Source organism: Chroicocephalus ridibundus, chromosome 1 (assembly GCF_963924245.1).
Source record: "Chroicocephalus ridibundus chromosome 1, bChrRid1.1, whole genome shotgun sequence".
Classification (NCBI taxonomy): Eukaryota; Metazoa; Chordata; class Aves; order Charadriiformes; family Laridae; genus Chroicocephalus; species Chroicocephalus ridibundus.
The window spans coordinates 12487368-12501013 of record NC_086284.1 but is presented as its reverse complement, the minus strand read 5'-3'; the positions used below and the strand labels follow the sequence as shown (position 1 = coordinate 12501013).

Genomic DNA, 13646 nt, shown 5'->3' with positions numbered 1-13646 from the left:
GGGGGAAGTTTAGGGTTAATTCAACAGTATTAATAAAACGTCTACTTACTGCTATATAGCCATTTTTTAAACGCCTAGTGAAACAATGTCTGAACCTTAAAGTAAGGATTAAAGTTGGAACGACAGGGCTAGACCTATACCCTCTAAATCTGTCTGTCCATTGACACTGGGGACGCTGAGCAAAAACATAGCTTTGATAATTTATTTTCAAATTCTAATAGCTACCACCAAATGTTTCACACTCAGAAGAAAGTCAGTTTCTCCAGAATCTCTCTAGATGTATTGTTTCACAATATTTTTCTTGTGGAGATTTTTTTTTTTTTTTTTTGGCAATATTTTATAAATAGGCAAGCGTTAAAACAGACCTTGTAGAAGAGTTGTCTGCAAATCCTGGTCCTATGTTATACGGCACATTGAGACTTCCCTTCCAGCTGCTGTCTGGAGCTGCACGTCCTCCCATTGCACTGTTAAGTGAAACCCAAGACAAATGTAGTTGACCAGTAGGCTAAAACCTTAAATTGCCTTAATGATTACTGCACCTAAACCAAGGTGGGTTTACAAAATTCTTAAAAACACTATGCCAGAAACAGTTTGCTTTGAATTTTCCACATTTTCTCAAGCACACATTACTTCAAAAGGACTATAAATACAAGTACAGCATAGATTTTACCACCTTAGCATAAAAAAATTTGCTGAACATTTGTGAATACTGACTTCAGGCGAGGAGGACCAATGTATACTCACCGTAATAATACTTCTGCATCGTGATATCCAATGGGATGAACTGGGATTTTGGGAATCCCTACACCTTCATTAACTTTATACCTGAAAGTGTACTCTGAGAAACCAGAACAAAACGTCAAGTTTGCAGCGTTCTTAGCAACTTTCACCAAACTGGAAATACTTTTGAGCAGTGCAGCCACACAGTAGCCACGAGCATGCATCGATTTTTTAATTCTTACATAATTTCTTAGACATTGTTTCTAGGAAACCAAAAGGTAATGACAGAGCCACAAACCCAAGAGCGCATCTGCACAACTGTGCATGAGAAGTCCCCACGTTTGATGCAAGGTTAGATTTGCTGTCCATCCGTATCGTTACATCTCCTCCAAGCTGACTGTGGGACAACCAAGCTGGCATGTGAGGGGGAGACAGCCCCTGTGCAGCCTGTTTACAAGCTGCAGAGGACATCTACGGGTGGATTTACCTATGTCGAAGGCGGTCAATGTCTCTCTGAATCTGGTGGGCCGGGCACGCACAATCTGTTGGGTTTTTTAAGTATGGTGCTGCCTTATGCCCCCAACAATGGTCACACAAGCCAGTGAGCTTTCCAGGAGCACCCCTGTGTCCCCATCCCATTGGCAGACAGGACTGGTGGGCACTTTGGTTCAGACTGAGTTCAGGATGCCTACAAGGACAAGACAAGCACACGGTGCCAAGTTTCACAAGACTCCGGGTTACTGTTATTTTTAATACAGAAATTTTACTCCCTGTAAAGCGGATTTTAAATTGATTTTCTGCTTGGAATTTAGGATCAGCAAGGAAACATACCTCCAAGCAAAGCTATTACTCCTCTTTGATGGTAGACTATAATCTAGTTTAAACCGGTTCTTTTGAGAAACACAGCTATTTAAAAATGGCTATGAATTCTCAGCCATTTTCTACTGCTTCACCATCTGTAAACCTACACACCCCGCTTTTCTAAAACTTACAAGGCTGGGATCATACAAAGAGATTTTCCTAAAAACTTACTTTCCCTTCCTAATTCAAAAGCAACCAGCTGAAATAAGCAGTTGACATGACAACTCCAACACGAAAAGGAAGCCTACACAGGGTGGAAGCAAGGACAGGTACCCTGGGAGGAACACAGAGAAAGTGTCCGAGCAGACAGGGAAGAGCAGGTTAGGAAAGCTAAAGCCCAGACAGGATTACATCTGGCCAGGGACATCAAGGGCAACGAGAAAAGCTTCTATAGGTATGTCAGTGGAAAAAGGAAGACTAGGGAAAATGTGGGCCTTCTCCAGAAGGAAACAGGAGATCTGGTAACCCAGGATATGGAGAAGGCTGTTGTATTCAATGACTTTTTTTGCTTCAGTATTCCCTGCCGAGTGCTCTAACCACAGGCAAAGGCAGAGACTGGGAGAACGAAGAACCACCCACTGTAGGAGACGACCAGGTTCGAGACCATCCAAGGAACGTGGAGGTGCACAATTCCATGGGACCTCATGAGATACATCCATGGGTCCTGAGGATGAAGTTGCTAAGCCACTATCCATCATATGGTTATTGAGAAGTTATGGCAGTCCAGTGAAGTTCCCACTGACTGGAAAAGGGAAATATAACATAACCCCAATTTTTAAAAAGTGTAAAAAGGAAGACCTGGGGAACTAAGGGCCAGTCAGTCTCTCCTCTGTGCCCGGAAAGATCACAGAGCAGATCCTCCTGGAAACTACGCCAAGGCACATGGAAAATAAGGAGGTAATCAGTGACAGCCAACATGGCTTCACTAAAGGCAAATTGTGTCTGACAAATGTGGTGGCCTTCTACAATGGGGTTACAGCGTTGGTGGGTAAGGGAAGTGCAAATGACGTCATCTACTTGGACTTGTGCAAAGCATTTGACACTGTCCCACACAACATCCTCCTCTCTAAATTAGAGAGACATGGATTTGATGGATGGACCACTCAGTGGATAAGGAATTGGCTGGATGGTCGCACTCAAAGAGTTGTGGTCAACAGCTCGATGTCCAAGTGGTGGCCAGTGACATGTTCCTCAGATGTCGGTATTGGGACTGGTACTATTTAACATTTTTGTCGGTGACATGGACAGCCGGATTGCGTGCACCCTCAGCAAGTTTGCTGACGACACCAAGCTCTGTGGTATGGTAGATACCCTGGAGGGAAGGGATGCCATCCAGAGGGACCTGGACAGGCTGGAGAGGTGGGTCTGTGCGAACCTCATGAAGTTCAGCCAGGCCAAGTGCAAGGTCCTGCACCTGGCTTGGGGCAATCCCAAGCACAAATACAGGTTGGGCAGAGAATGGCTTGAGAGCAGCCCTGAGGAGAAGGACTCAGGGGTGTTGGTTGATGAGAAGCTCAACATGAGCTGGCAATGTGCACTCGCAGCCCAGAAAGCCAACCTCATCTTGGGCTGTACCAAAAGCAGTGTGTCCAGGAGGTCGAGGGAGGTGATTCTGCCCCTCTACTCTGCTCTGGTGAGACCCCACCTGGAGTACTGTGTCCGGCTCTGGGGCCCCCAACATAAGAAGGACATGGACCTGTTGGAGTGAGTCCAGAGGAGGCCATGAAGATGATCCGAGGGCTGGAGCCCCTCTCATATGAGGACAGGCTGAGAGAGTTGGGGTTGTTCAGCCTGGAGAAGAGAAGGCTCCAGGCAAACCTTATAGCAGCCTTCCAGTACTTAAAGGGGGACTACAGGAAAGATGGGGAGGGATCTTTATCAGGGAGTATGGCAATAGGACGAAGGGTAATGGTTTTAAACTGAAAAAGAGTAGATTTAGATGAGATATTAGGAAGAAATTCTTTACTGTGAGGGTGGTGAGACACTGGAACAGGTTGCCCAGAGAAGCTGTGGATGCCCCATCCTTGGAGGTGTTCAAGGCCAGGCTGGATGAGTCTTTGAGCAGCCTGGTCTAGTGGGAGATGTCCCTGCCCATGGCCGGTGGGTTGGAACTAGACAATCTTTAAGGTCCCTTCCAACCCAAATCATTCTATGATTCTATGATTTTATGACATACAGGTAGAATTTAGCCTTTAATAGGAAAATTAATAAAATAATTTTAAGCAGCTTTTTACTTTGCATCTGTGCTGAAAATAGATTAATTTCTAGCGCCACAATAACTTTCATCACCAACTTATAAATTGCTTGATGGCCCAGGGTACAGATCTTTCACTCACCTTTCGCAGGATAACCTGGTGTTAGAGGGTCCCCAGCTCCATTCAGGTTTAACACATTCCCACGCTGGGCTCCTCCGCCCGGAAGGTTCCAGCCATCTGGATAAGCATCTACTCCTGGGGCGCAGTAGTCAGCAGGATCTGAATAAAGTATGATCCCTTGGGCTCCTGCTAATATGGCATTTTTAACCTGTGAAAACACTTGCTTTTAAGAAAGGCCTTTTTTTTTTTTTTTAATGCAAAAAGAAATGTGAAGGTTGCAATTTACTTTCATGGGGATATAGCTGTAGAAGTTGTATATGTGGAAGAGGGAAAACGACCACAGACTCAGGAGAAAAACAAACCACAGCAAAACACAGTATGTTCATTGTTTGCGTCACACCTTTAGTCATATCTCAAGGCTCTGAAATAAAGCACAGGGAATGAAACTGAGGCACAAAAACTGACCACTATCCCCACTGTCCCACTGTCACCAATTTTGTCAGAATTGTTGTCTAAAGTCAAAAGAATTAGTTACTCACTCTCCGCGCATCAGACTCCTTGTCAAATGCTTTACTTCTTCAAAATACTGCAGTTCCATGGATGAAAAGTATTAAAAGCCTTGGCGCTATAAACTACTCAGTTCCCTAAACTAATCTCTTGCAAGAACTGCCTAAAGAGTTTGCAGTCATCTCAGTACCGGAAGATTAAAACATTCATCTGTTTTTATTGTTTTGGAAGGTACTCTTGAAATGCAGCCACAATGGACACATTGCGGGCTTCCTTCTGCTCATGTGTTCCAACTTACGGCCTTCGTTAACTCCCACCGGCTCTACCTTGAGCCCTCTCTGACCCACAGAGGGAAAAATGAAACACAAGCCTTACTTTGTTTCCTCTGAAAATCTTCCCATATCTGGCAATGACAATCTTTCCTGTACAGTTAATTCCCATTTCACGCTCCAGCTTAAAAAAATCTTCAGTGCGGCCATAATTCACGTATACCAGATCTGCCTGCAGAGAAGAGCAGTTTCATGGCACCTGGTCATTCAACAAACAATATATCTGTTCTCAGAAATACCCAGTTGTATTCACTATGTATGATATAGTTATTTTTTTGCATTTCCATAAATGAGAACCAGTGCCCATAAAAACAATAGCAAAAGATTTCCCTAATATTCTATAGGGTGCATTGGCTCAAACTCCTTACCTTTCTATATTACCCTTCACTTAACAGCAACCCGATAAACCGAGGCTGGAAATGAAGCCAATGTACTTTGCTAAACTGACAAACTTCTGTGGCCATGAAAAAATAGTGGTATCTCTTGCATACACAAACCCTCTCTATTACACAGTTTCATTCATCTATGCAACGCAAAGTTGTCCCTGACTTGCTCCTTCATGATGAATTATCAGATTAAGTGAATGACTTTTGTAGCCTTTGAAGACGTTCACTTAATCCCAAATGTCTTCCAAATTGATGTATATATTGCTATTTCTACTTATGACTTCGGCAAGTCCTCTCCATACGATTGAGGAATGTGGAGTAACCTGAGGTGTATCCAGCGTTTTCCATAAAGATAAAAGCTTTTCACTTGTTATGTGATTTGCTCTTTTTGAGCAAAGCTCTTTTTCTAATCGGAGACTTCTAACCTTCACGCAACATGTGGCCTAGCCGTCCTTACGTGTTTTCTTATACTAATAGTTAATTAAAACTACCACAAGAAATCATTTGAGAAGTTGGAGCAATCTACCCCAGCGTTTCGCAATGTATGACTTCAGCTAATAATACTCTTGCATAATATTTTTTGTCTTACCTCTGGCTCCCCTTGTGCCGAAAAAGCATTATAAGGTGGCAGTATATCAGTAACGTTTTCATACCCCCGGGGAGGTGGTTCAAACAACGACGTATTGAAAATCTATCAACCAATAACAGAAGCCTTTGGTCAAACACTCCACCTCCAGGCACAAGTTCATACACTAAGCTCAGTTATTGTCAGTGATATGCTAGTTTCCATAAATTGTTAGTAAAAAATACAATTCTGACTAGCGCACGTAAGTTCAAACAAAAAAACAGCGAGGGATACCTAGCTGAATTTTTATAACAGAACGCAGGTATGAATACAGAGATAGATCACTTGTCAGAAGGCACTGCCCGAACCTAAGCAAAGAAGTAGCTGAAAATTGCCAAGAGGTGGTAACGATAAAAAGACACCTAGTTCACCCCGGCCGTCGCAGGTATTTTTTGTGATTACTCTCCGCTGTATTATTATTCCTCTCTTCACCTCTTTGCTAGTTACGCCCCGGTTAAACGCGCTGCCTTTCATCACTATCACTCATGTAACACTCCCGTTGCCTCAAGGCTCACGTCCACTCCACTCATGTCCACTCAAATCTCACCTTTTGAGATTATAGTTGAGAGACTGTGTTAGGGAGCTTCTGGAATAATTTCTCCATTCTTTCACCTCTAAGCTCGTGTCATCCCCGTGCACATATTCCTTAGCTTCTACCAGGGTTCCTCATCCCTACCTATGTGCTACGATGCTTCTCTAGCACTCCCATCGCCTCTCCTCACTCAGGCGCCATGTCAGATTTTACATTTACTTCTTTATTCCCCTGGGTGTACAAAATGGAGAAGGTGGCTCTAGAACGCCTGTACATTATTACTTCCAACACTAACTTAGGAGACACCACAGGAAGCCAAAACAAGGCAGTACTTCCTACAATGGATAGTATCCGCGTGGCATTCCTTACCTCTCAGCGTGTTGTGGAAGCAAAAATTGTGCGGACGTTCAAGCAGAGTTTGGATAGGTACTTGGAAGAGAGATCTAACAAGGGTCCCTAATGGGATAAATACTTGGAAAAGAGGTCTAATAAGGATTCTTAAAGAGACTAATTGCACCAAGTTCAGAGAACCCCCGAGTTGAAAACAGCTGGACACTGGAAGGATTGCACGCCTCGCGTACCTTTATTTGTTCTTAAACTTCCCTGTGCATCCACTTAAGGCTGTTTATGGAAACAGGATATTAGCCTAGATAGAACCTTGAGCTGAACCAGCAGGGCCATTCTTACACCTTATCATCTATTGGTGTTAATCGCAGCCTTTTGGCACGCATCCGCTCTCTGCTGCATGAGACACTGAGATTTCAGCCACTCTGCTGTTCTGTTACACAGTCTGGAAAATCATTTCTAAATATGAGTGAGCTCCCTTTGCACTGGATTTTTTATCATACTATAAAACACATGCTGGGATGAGCGGATGGGAAAACAGAGGAAGACACTGTTTCTTTAAAGAAGTCTTACATAAATATAGTTTAACCACTAAAAAGGTCACCTCGTTCCCTTGATCGTCAATTACTGAGATGTAGTTTGGCTGCTTTTCATTTGGGTATGAAAGCAGCACATCATAATGAACGAGCTCTGCGGAATCCAGTCCAAAATCCTTCCACTGGCCTTGAATTTGTTTGGCAAGAAGAAGATTCTGTTCAGTTCCTGCGAGGTGAGGCAGCTTGGTAAACGAGCTGAAATGAAGCAGAAAAATGCAAGTGAGCAGCAAATGCAGAGAAGCACAATAGTGAACCCTGATCAGTGTGCGTAAAGCTTATCTTCAAGCTACACACATGGAAAGTAAGGTTTTACACTTAAAGTCTGAGCTGTATAACATGATTGTTTATCAGAGTCTGCATCGGCGTAAGCACAAAGTGTAGTCGGAGCAGAGGATCTTTCCTGAGGCCTTAAGATAAGTCAGCTGAACCTTTCTCTTCGCGTAACAGAAATAGCCACATCTACACGCAAGCAACGAAGATCAGTGCCAAAGACATTCAGCAAAATACTATGAACAGTGTGCAAGGAGCAGAAATAAATAGAAAAAAGCTACACATTCAGAAAGCAATCCTCCAAATAATTCTGGTATCTGGTGATGCGTTTGTACTTTTTTGGCATAACACGTACTAATACGTTCAACTTGAAAATCGTTATGTCAAATTCCCTGCACAGATTTGTTCCTTTTTTTCTTAATCAAAAGCCTGAATAATAAAAGCTTTCTTAACAATATTTACATCCAGATCAGATATAACACGTAGTGGTCATAAATAGTCAGAAACGACATCCAGCCCCTCTGGGCTACCCTGCAGAAATCTGCCTACAATTTGTTTGGCCCGCTGAACAAATGAGTTGTGGTGAACGCTGATCAGCCAGCTGGGTACCACGCACCAGCTTCAAACTCCCAGCAGGCTCCTTGTTATTGGCTGCCCCCCAGATGTCAGATACCATTAATTACCATTAATTAGTGGTACCCAGTACCATTAGTAGCACTTCAACTTGTCAGTTCAGACTGTTTTCAACCAATGGAACAACTTGTTCTTCAGTATGCGCTTCTTCAGCTTCCAAATGAGAATGCTGCGGGAGAAGATGGCCGAAGACTTGTTAAAGTCAAGGATGTTTCAGCCACTGTAACGTCTCCACTGACACATGTAGACAGTCATTTCCTTACAGAAGACAATCACCCTGGATCAGGGTGATCGTATAAACACATAGTAAAAAAATGCTGACTGTTCATAACTATCTTTGTGTCCTTCATGTGTTTGGAAACAGATTCCAGAAGGACGTTTGGTGCCGCTTCCAGGGACTGAAGTAAAGCTGACCCGCCCGCAGTGCCCCCAGATTATCCTTCTGATTATCCTTACTGAAAGATGGGCACAACATCAGCCTTTTCCAGCCACCAGGGACCTCCTTCAATCACCAGAACTTCTCACAGACAGCAGCCTTGCCGTCATAACATCCAGCTCTTTCGGGTGAATCCCACCTGGCCTCCTGGATTTGAATGCACGTAGGTTCTCTGTGTAGACCACAACCTTCTGCTCTCTGCTGTTGTCTTTCCTTCTCTTTAAACTCTGCATGTATGTACTGAGGTTCAGAAGCAACCTTTGCCAAAGCTTGTTGCCCAGCTTCTTCTTGTGCTTTAATTCTCTAGAGTATTTTAAGTACCTTTTAATTCCTTAAGTACTCTAGTTTAAATACTCCATATGCCACCAGGAAAAATAGACTGAACAACACATGGTGCCTTTTTTCAGTTTTTCCCTTCCAAATGTCAAGGTGTCTGCATTTTCTGAGACTCAAAGTTTGTTTTCCCCACTTGATAAAAACAGATTTAGTGGTCTGAACAACTAAGAATGGTGATCAAAAATTCTTAAGTTCACTTTTTTTCATGCTTTTAACAAACTTTCTGGATAGTGTATTAGTATAATTTTTCTGCAGTTCCTGCTTTTTATTTGAATTTGGGGGGAAAAAAAAAATCAATGTAAATCATTTGGCCCACCATCAAAGCAGGCAGACAAACCAGACACCATGCATACCCTATGGCCAAGAAACGTTAGCATAATTGCAGAGCTATTTCATGCCGTCATCAAGCTCTGTGCTGCCCGGACTCTCACTCAAACATAATCTTCAGAAACCCTCAGTCCACTGAGAGGAACAAGTACAAAATAAGATAAGGCCTATAGACTTAAAAAGCTAATTGATACTAGAAATGAAACCTTTTAGTTTAAGAATAAATGTACAGAGATAAAATTTGTCAGCAAACCTTTGATGTTTATGATGCCGTTGCTGACTTACATACTGAATATCAGCCTCTTACTAACCAGAGGTTATATTTGTTTACTTTTTGTGTGAATATATTTGTTCCTCTGTAGAAGATACAAATATGCACAAGAATGATTTATTTTTTCCATTTCCAGTGAAATACACAGCAAAACAAGAAAGTATTTCTACATCCCTAGCATTTTAGATGTTTTGAAAGAACCACCTGGGTGCACTAGGATGCAAAAAAAGTGTATTTAATAACAATTGCACCGTGCAAGACTGAACCAACCACACACACACATTGCACCGGGACAGGGCCCTTCACCTTCTGAAGCAGAAGACGGGAAACAATGGGATCTCAAGCACCCAATTAACAGGACGTTATCCAATCTGGCCACACTAAAGGGATTATCAGTTGTAACTACACATGCAACTCAGCGCCATGCAAGCTTTGAAGCATTTTGCATATATTAATTTTCTACTTTGACTAATTGGGTTATTAGCTGCTCAAACTGAAAGTCTAAGCGGGCACTGGACAGATTATCCATCAAACGTAATTAACAGCAGTCAGCGTATCCCAACCACAGCAAAATCACCTCAGTCTGAGACAAAGCGAAGTTACGCAATGTCAGAGTTTCGGACGCTTGTGAGGAGAAACCGGACGCTTACACTGCATGAAATCAAGACTACGGAAAATCACCCTAAAAAGCATGAGAAGCACTGGCAGTCACACCCCTTGAGGGAAGCGCTTTTAACAGCACAACCACTCCAACAGGAAACTGCAAAAATAGGGAGAGGAGGACAGAAGGGCTGTGAGTCTCTCCCTTCTCGTACAAACCAAACACTTCCAAAGCACCTAAAGAGCTCTGCTGTCAGAGGCCATTCCTTGGAGCCGACGTTCTCACTTGCTGGCTTTTGCGACTGATAAAGTTATTAAAGTTATTAAAAAACCAAGCGGCGCAGGCCTTACCGAAGGAATTGCTTGATGTTTTCTGCTTTCATTTCAGCCACAAGTTTCTGTCTCACGTTTTGATAGACATCTGAAGAGTTGGGCGTCTTCTCGGTCGGTTTCGTGAACCATCCTGAAAATTTGAAAAGTTTGAATTTGAAAAGCTTCCTGCTTAGCAAGAACCCCGCTCCTCACATATTTGAGCCCATGTGCAACCTACAGCACTGAACGGTCTCCCTAAAACCACGACAATGAACAGGGCTTAGAGCACCCTCTGTCAGCGTTTGCTGGTTCAAACATAGAAGTGAAACAGAAAAGTTAAATATAGTTCATTGACTGAATTGCCAAAAAAGGAACACATCAAGAAGAGCAGACCCTAAATATCTGGTAAATACAGTCCCCCTTTTAAGGCAGATTCACCTCTCGTTAATTTTAAACTATAAATTCTCAGTTAACTGTTTGCAGTGGAAAGACTGAACTCCTGATACTCATGATGAAATTCCCTTATTTCATTTATACATATATTTAAAAATATGTGCATAAGAATATTTAAAGTGAAGGTCTAAGACTCAACAGCCGCCCTGCCAGCATTATAGCAGTTACAGATCTGGGGAACGGTGGGGTTAGTCTATTTAATAATTAAAGGAATAAAGCTAACTGTGACCCTTGTCAGTTTGAAAAAGTTAAAGATTTTTCAGTCGCCATAAATCTGACAGGAGAGAGCATATCAACTACATGAATGTGTCTTTAAAAAAAAAATTTTAAAAAATCCTTTTACTATTCTAGGTAGAAAAACCCCAAACTGGGAAAACTGTAATAACAAAGGCAAGCGTATGTGCTGTCGCATGCACAATACGTATGATCTGTTAGACTTAAAAGCAATTGTAGGAACACTCTGAACACAACAGTGACGCTGGATCAGACCAAAGGTCCGTTTTTCCCACTATTCTGTTCTGGAGCATGGCCAAAAGATGATGTTCAGGGAAATGGATAAGAATAGCTCCAGCATCAGAAATTTGCAGCTCAGGGATCTCCTAAATCAAATTAATGGTTTTTATATTTAATAGCCTTCATGGATTTTTCTTTCACGCTTTAGCCTTAGGTGTGTGCTACAACACAATTTTAAAAAGCACAGCTGCAGACATGCAATTTTAGACTCAAAATCAAATGCTGCAAGTGACTGCAGAAAAGAATCTAGTGTTCTAGTGAAGTTCATTGTACGTAACGGAAAATTCAGCAGCTCCACTCTTGGCTGTCAGTCAAAACTCCTTCTCCTCTACATTCCGCCTTTTAATTTCTGAAATAGCAACTGAATAGGAGCATTTAAACACATCTTCAGCAAAAAGCAGGAAATACAAACAACAAAAAAATAATCCTGGAGGTTTTACAGTCACAGAAGTCTCAAACTGTTCTATTAATCTCTCCTTTTTGAATGCCAGACTGCCCATTGCGGGAAGCTTTCAGTTCGCCAGGGCTCCTCTTGGGCTGAAGCACGCAGCCGTAATATTCCTCACTCCTTAAAGACCAAAACTGCTCGGGGAGAACGACCCTCTAGGAAAACAGTGGGACGAGTATTTTACAACATCCCTGAAAAGCCGGAAAAGCTCCCCGATGGGGAGTTAATCGCAACAGGAGTGGCACGGAACTGTCTGTAGAGGGCAAAGGCTGCGGGCAGAGCCCTGGGGTCTCTGTACTCACCTGCGAGAAAGCCCAGCAAGAAACAGCCCAGCAGCCCGGGGCAGCCCAGCCATGTGCAGAGGGTGCCCTTGCTCCTGGCCATATGGGCACCAGTGGCCGACAGCTCTGCAGCCTGCACAGAGGGCAGGCAAGCAGCTGCCTTCATCCTCCTCCTCCTCCTCCTCCTCCTCCTCCTCCTCCTCCTCCTCCCTCGCCTCCTCCTCCCGCCCTCAGCCCCAGGGCTGCCCCCGGCTTCGGTGACTCTCAGCTCTCCTCCTGCCCAACCTGCCTTAGGCCTTGGATGACGATGATTTGGTTTTCTGAGTGCAATAAAACACTTCCATTTCTTCGTCTCACCCCCAAGACAGCTTGTTTGCAGCTGTACGTGTATCTCAGCATCAAATACGCATCTAGCCTGTACGCCAAGCAATGCATAAGGGCTAATTTCTACTATTTATCAGGACTTCCTGGTTTTGAAAGCTCCTGTTTTAGGCTTAATCACAATCAGTATTCGTTCCAGTGGAAGTGGCCAAGAAACGAAACGGAGGAAGGGAAAAATTGTTTTCTCTTTACCAAGGAAGCACTGAATTGCTCCTCTTTGTAATCCGTGGTTACATTAATCCTTGGCAAGCGATGAATACTTAGAGCAGCTCAGAATACAATTTAGATTAGCCAATGGAGCCACTTCCAAACGTCATCCAATTTGCAACTGGGAGAAGTCGCAAAATTATTTCCTGCGTTTTCTAGCTCTTTACCTTTTGGATTACAAGGTTCTTAGGATTAAGTTTCCCTAGTCTAATTCAGCCAAATCCAGTACCTCATGGGAAAGGATACATCGTCAGCCCACGGAAAAGTCACTTTCATAGAATCATAGAATCATCGCGTTTTGTACAAACTCACTCTGGCCCTGCACATCACTCCCTGCTGGTGAGTTCCCGCACAGCTCCACGGAAGCCAAGCCTGATCTTTCTGGAACAGAGGACCTGCCCGTTTGAGACCAGTTATCCGGCTGAAGGGAGGAAAGCTTTTCTGGGAGCCTGGACAGGCTCTGAGTTCTTACCACTCACTCCCAAAAGAGTCCAAAGTAGATACATCTTGCCAAAGAAATGGCAGTGCTCCAAGTATCAAAACTTTCTTAAACAGACTAGGTTGAGCTGAAAATATTCAGAAACGGCTGAAAAGGCTGGTTAACGTCCTAATTGCTTCGTTAAGGTTTTTCAGAGATTAGAGAAGAATTACACCGCTTGGGCATTCTGCACCAGTCACAGCCGCTGTCTTAAGCGTACATCTGGATGATTTTGTTCAAATGATAAGCACGTCCAGTTCTGTGATTATTTTTTTCCTGTCATTTCCCAACTGCTCGTAAGCCATCACAAATTCTGAACAGCAAGGACTTTTCACACCAACATATCACTTGACATGCACAAACCAGATGGAATTCCACCTACGGAACTTATAAAGAATGAGCATATTGATGTATTATTAGCATTTATACAGCACCACGGGTGTAGGACTGGCACATAATAGACAGTAAAGTGACAAGGGCTTTT

The 13646-nt window shown here is 43.2% G+C and overlaps 1 protein-coding gene across 3 annotated transcripts in view; it reads right to left on the bottom strand.

Moving 5' to 3' along the window:
- LOC134513006 (N-acetylated-alpha-linked acidic dipeptidase 2-like) overlaps positions 1–12251 on the bottom strand; it is a 37822-nt gene extending 25571 nt beyond the window's left edge. For all 3 annotated transcript variants that reach the window (XM_063328996.1, XM_063329006.1, XM_063329016.1), the window contains exons 1-8: positions 12118–12251; positions 10441–10552; positions 7225–7411; positions 5708–5809; positions 4779–4904; positions 3918–4104; positions 745–838; positions 366–464 (exon numbers count right to left, since the gene is read on the bottom strand). In XM_063328996.1, coding sequence (XP_063185066.1) covers positions 366–464; positions 745–838; positions 3918–4104; positions 4779–4904; positions 5708–5809; positions 7225–7411; positions 10441–10552; positions 12118–12199 — 989 coding nt within the window. In that variant the 5' untranslated portion in view covers positions 12200–12251. The remainder of the gene's footprint in view (positions 1–365; positions 465–744; positions 839–3917; positions 4105–4778; positions 4905–5707; positions 5810–7224; positions 7412–10440; positions 10553–12117) is intronic.
- Between the last annotated feature and the right edge of the window lie 1395 nt (positions 12252–13646).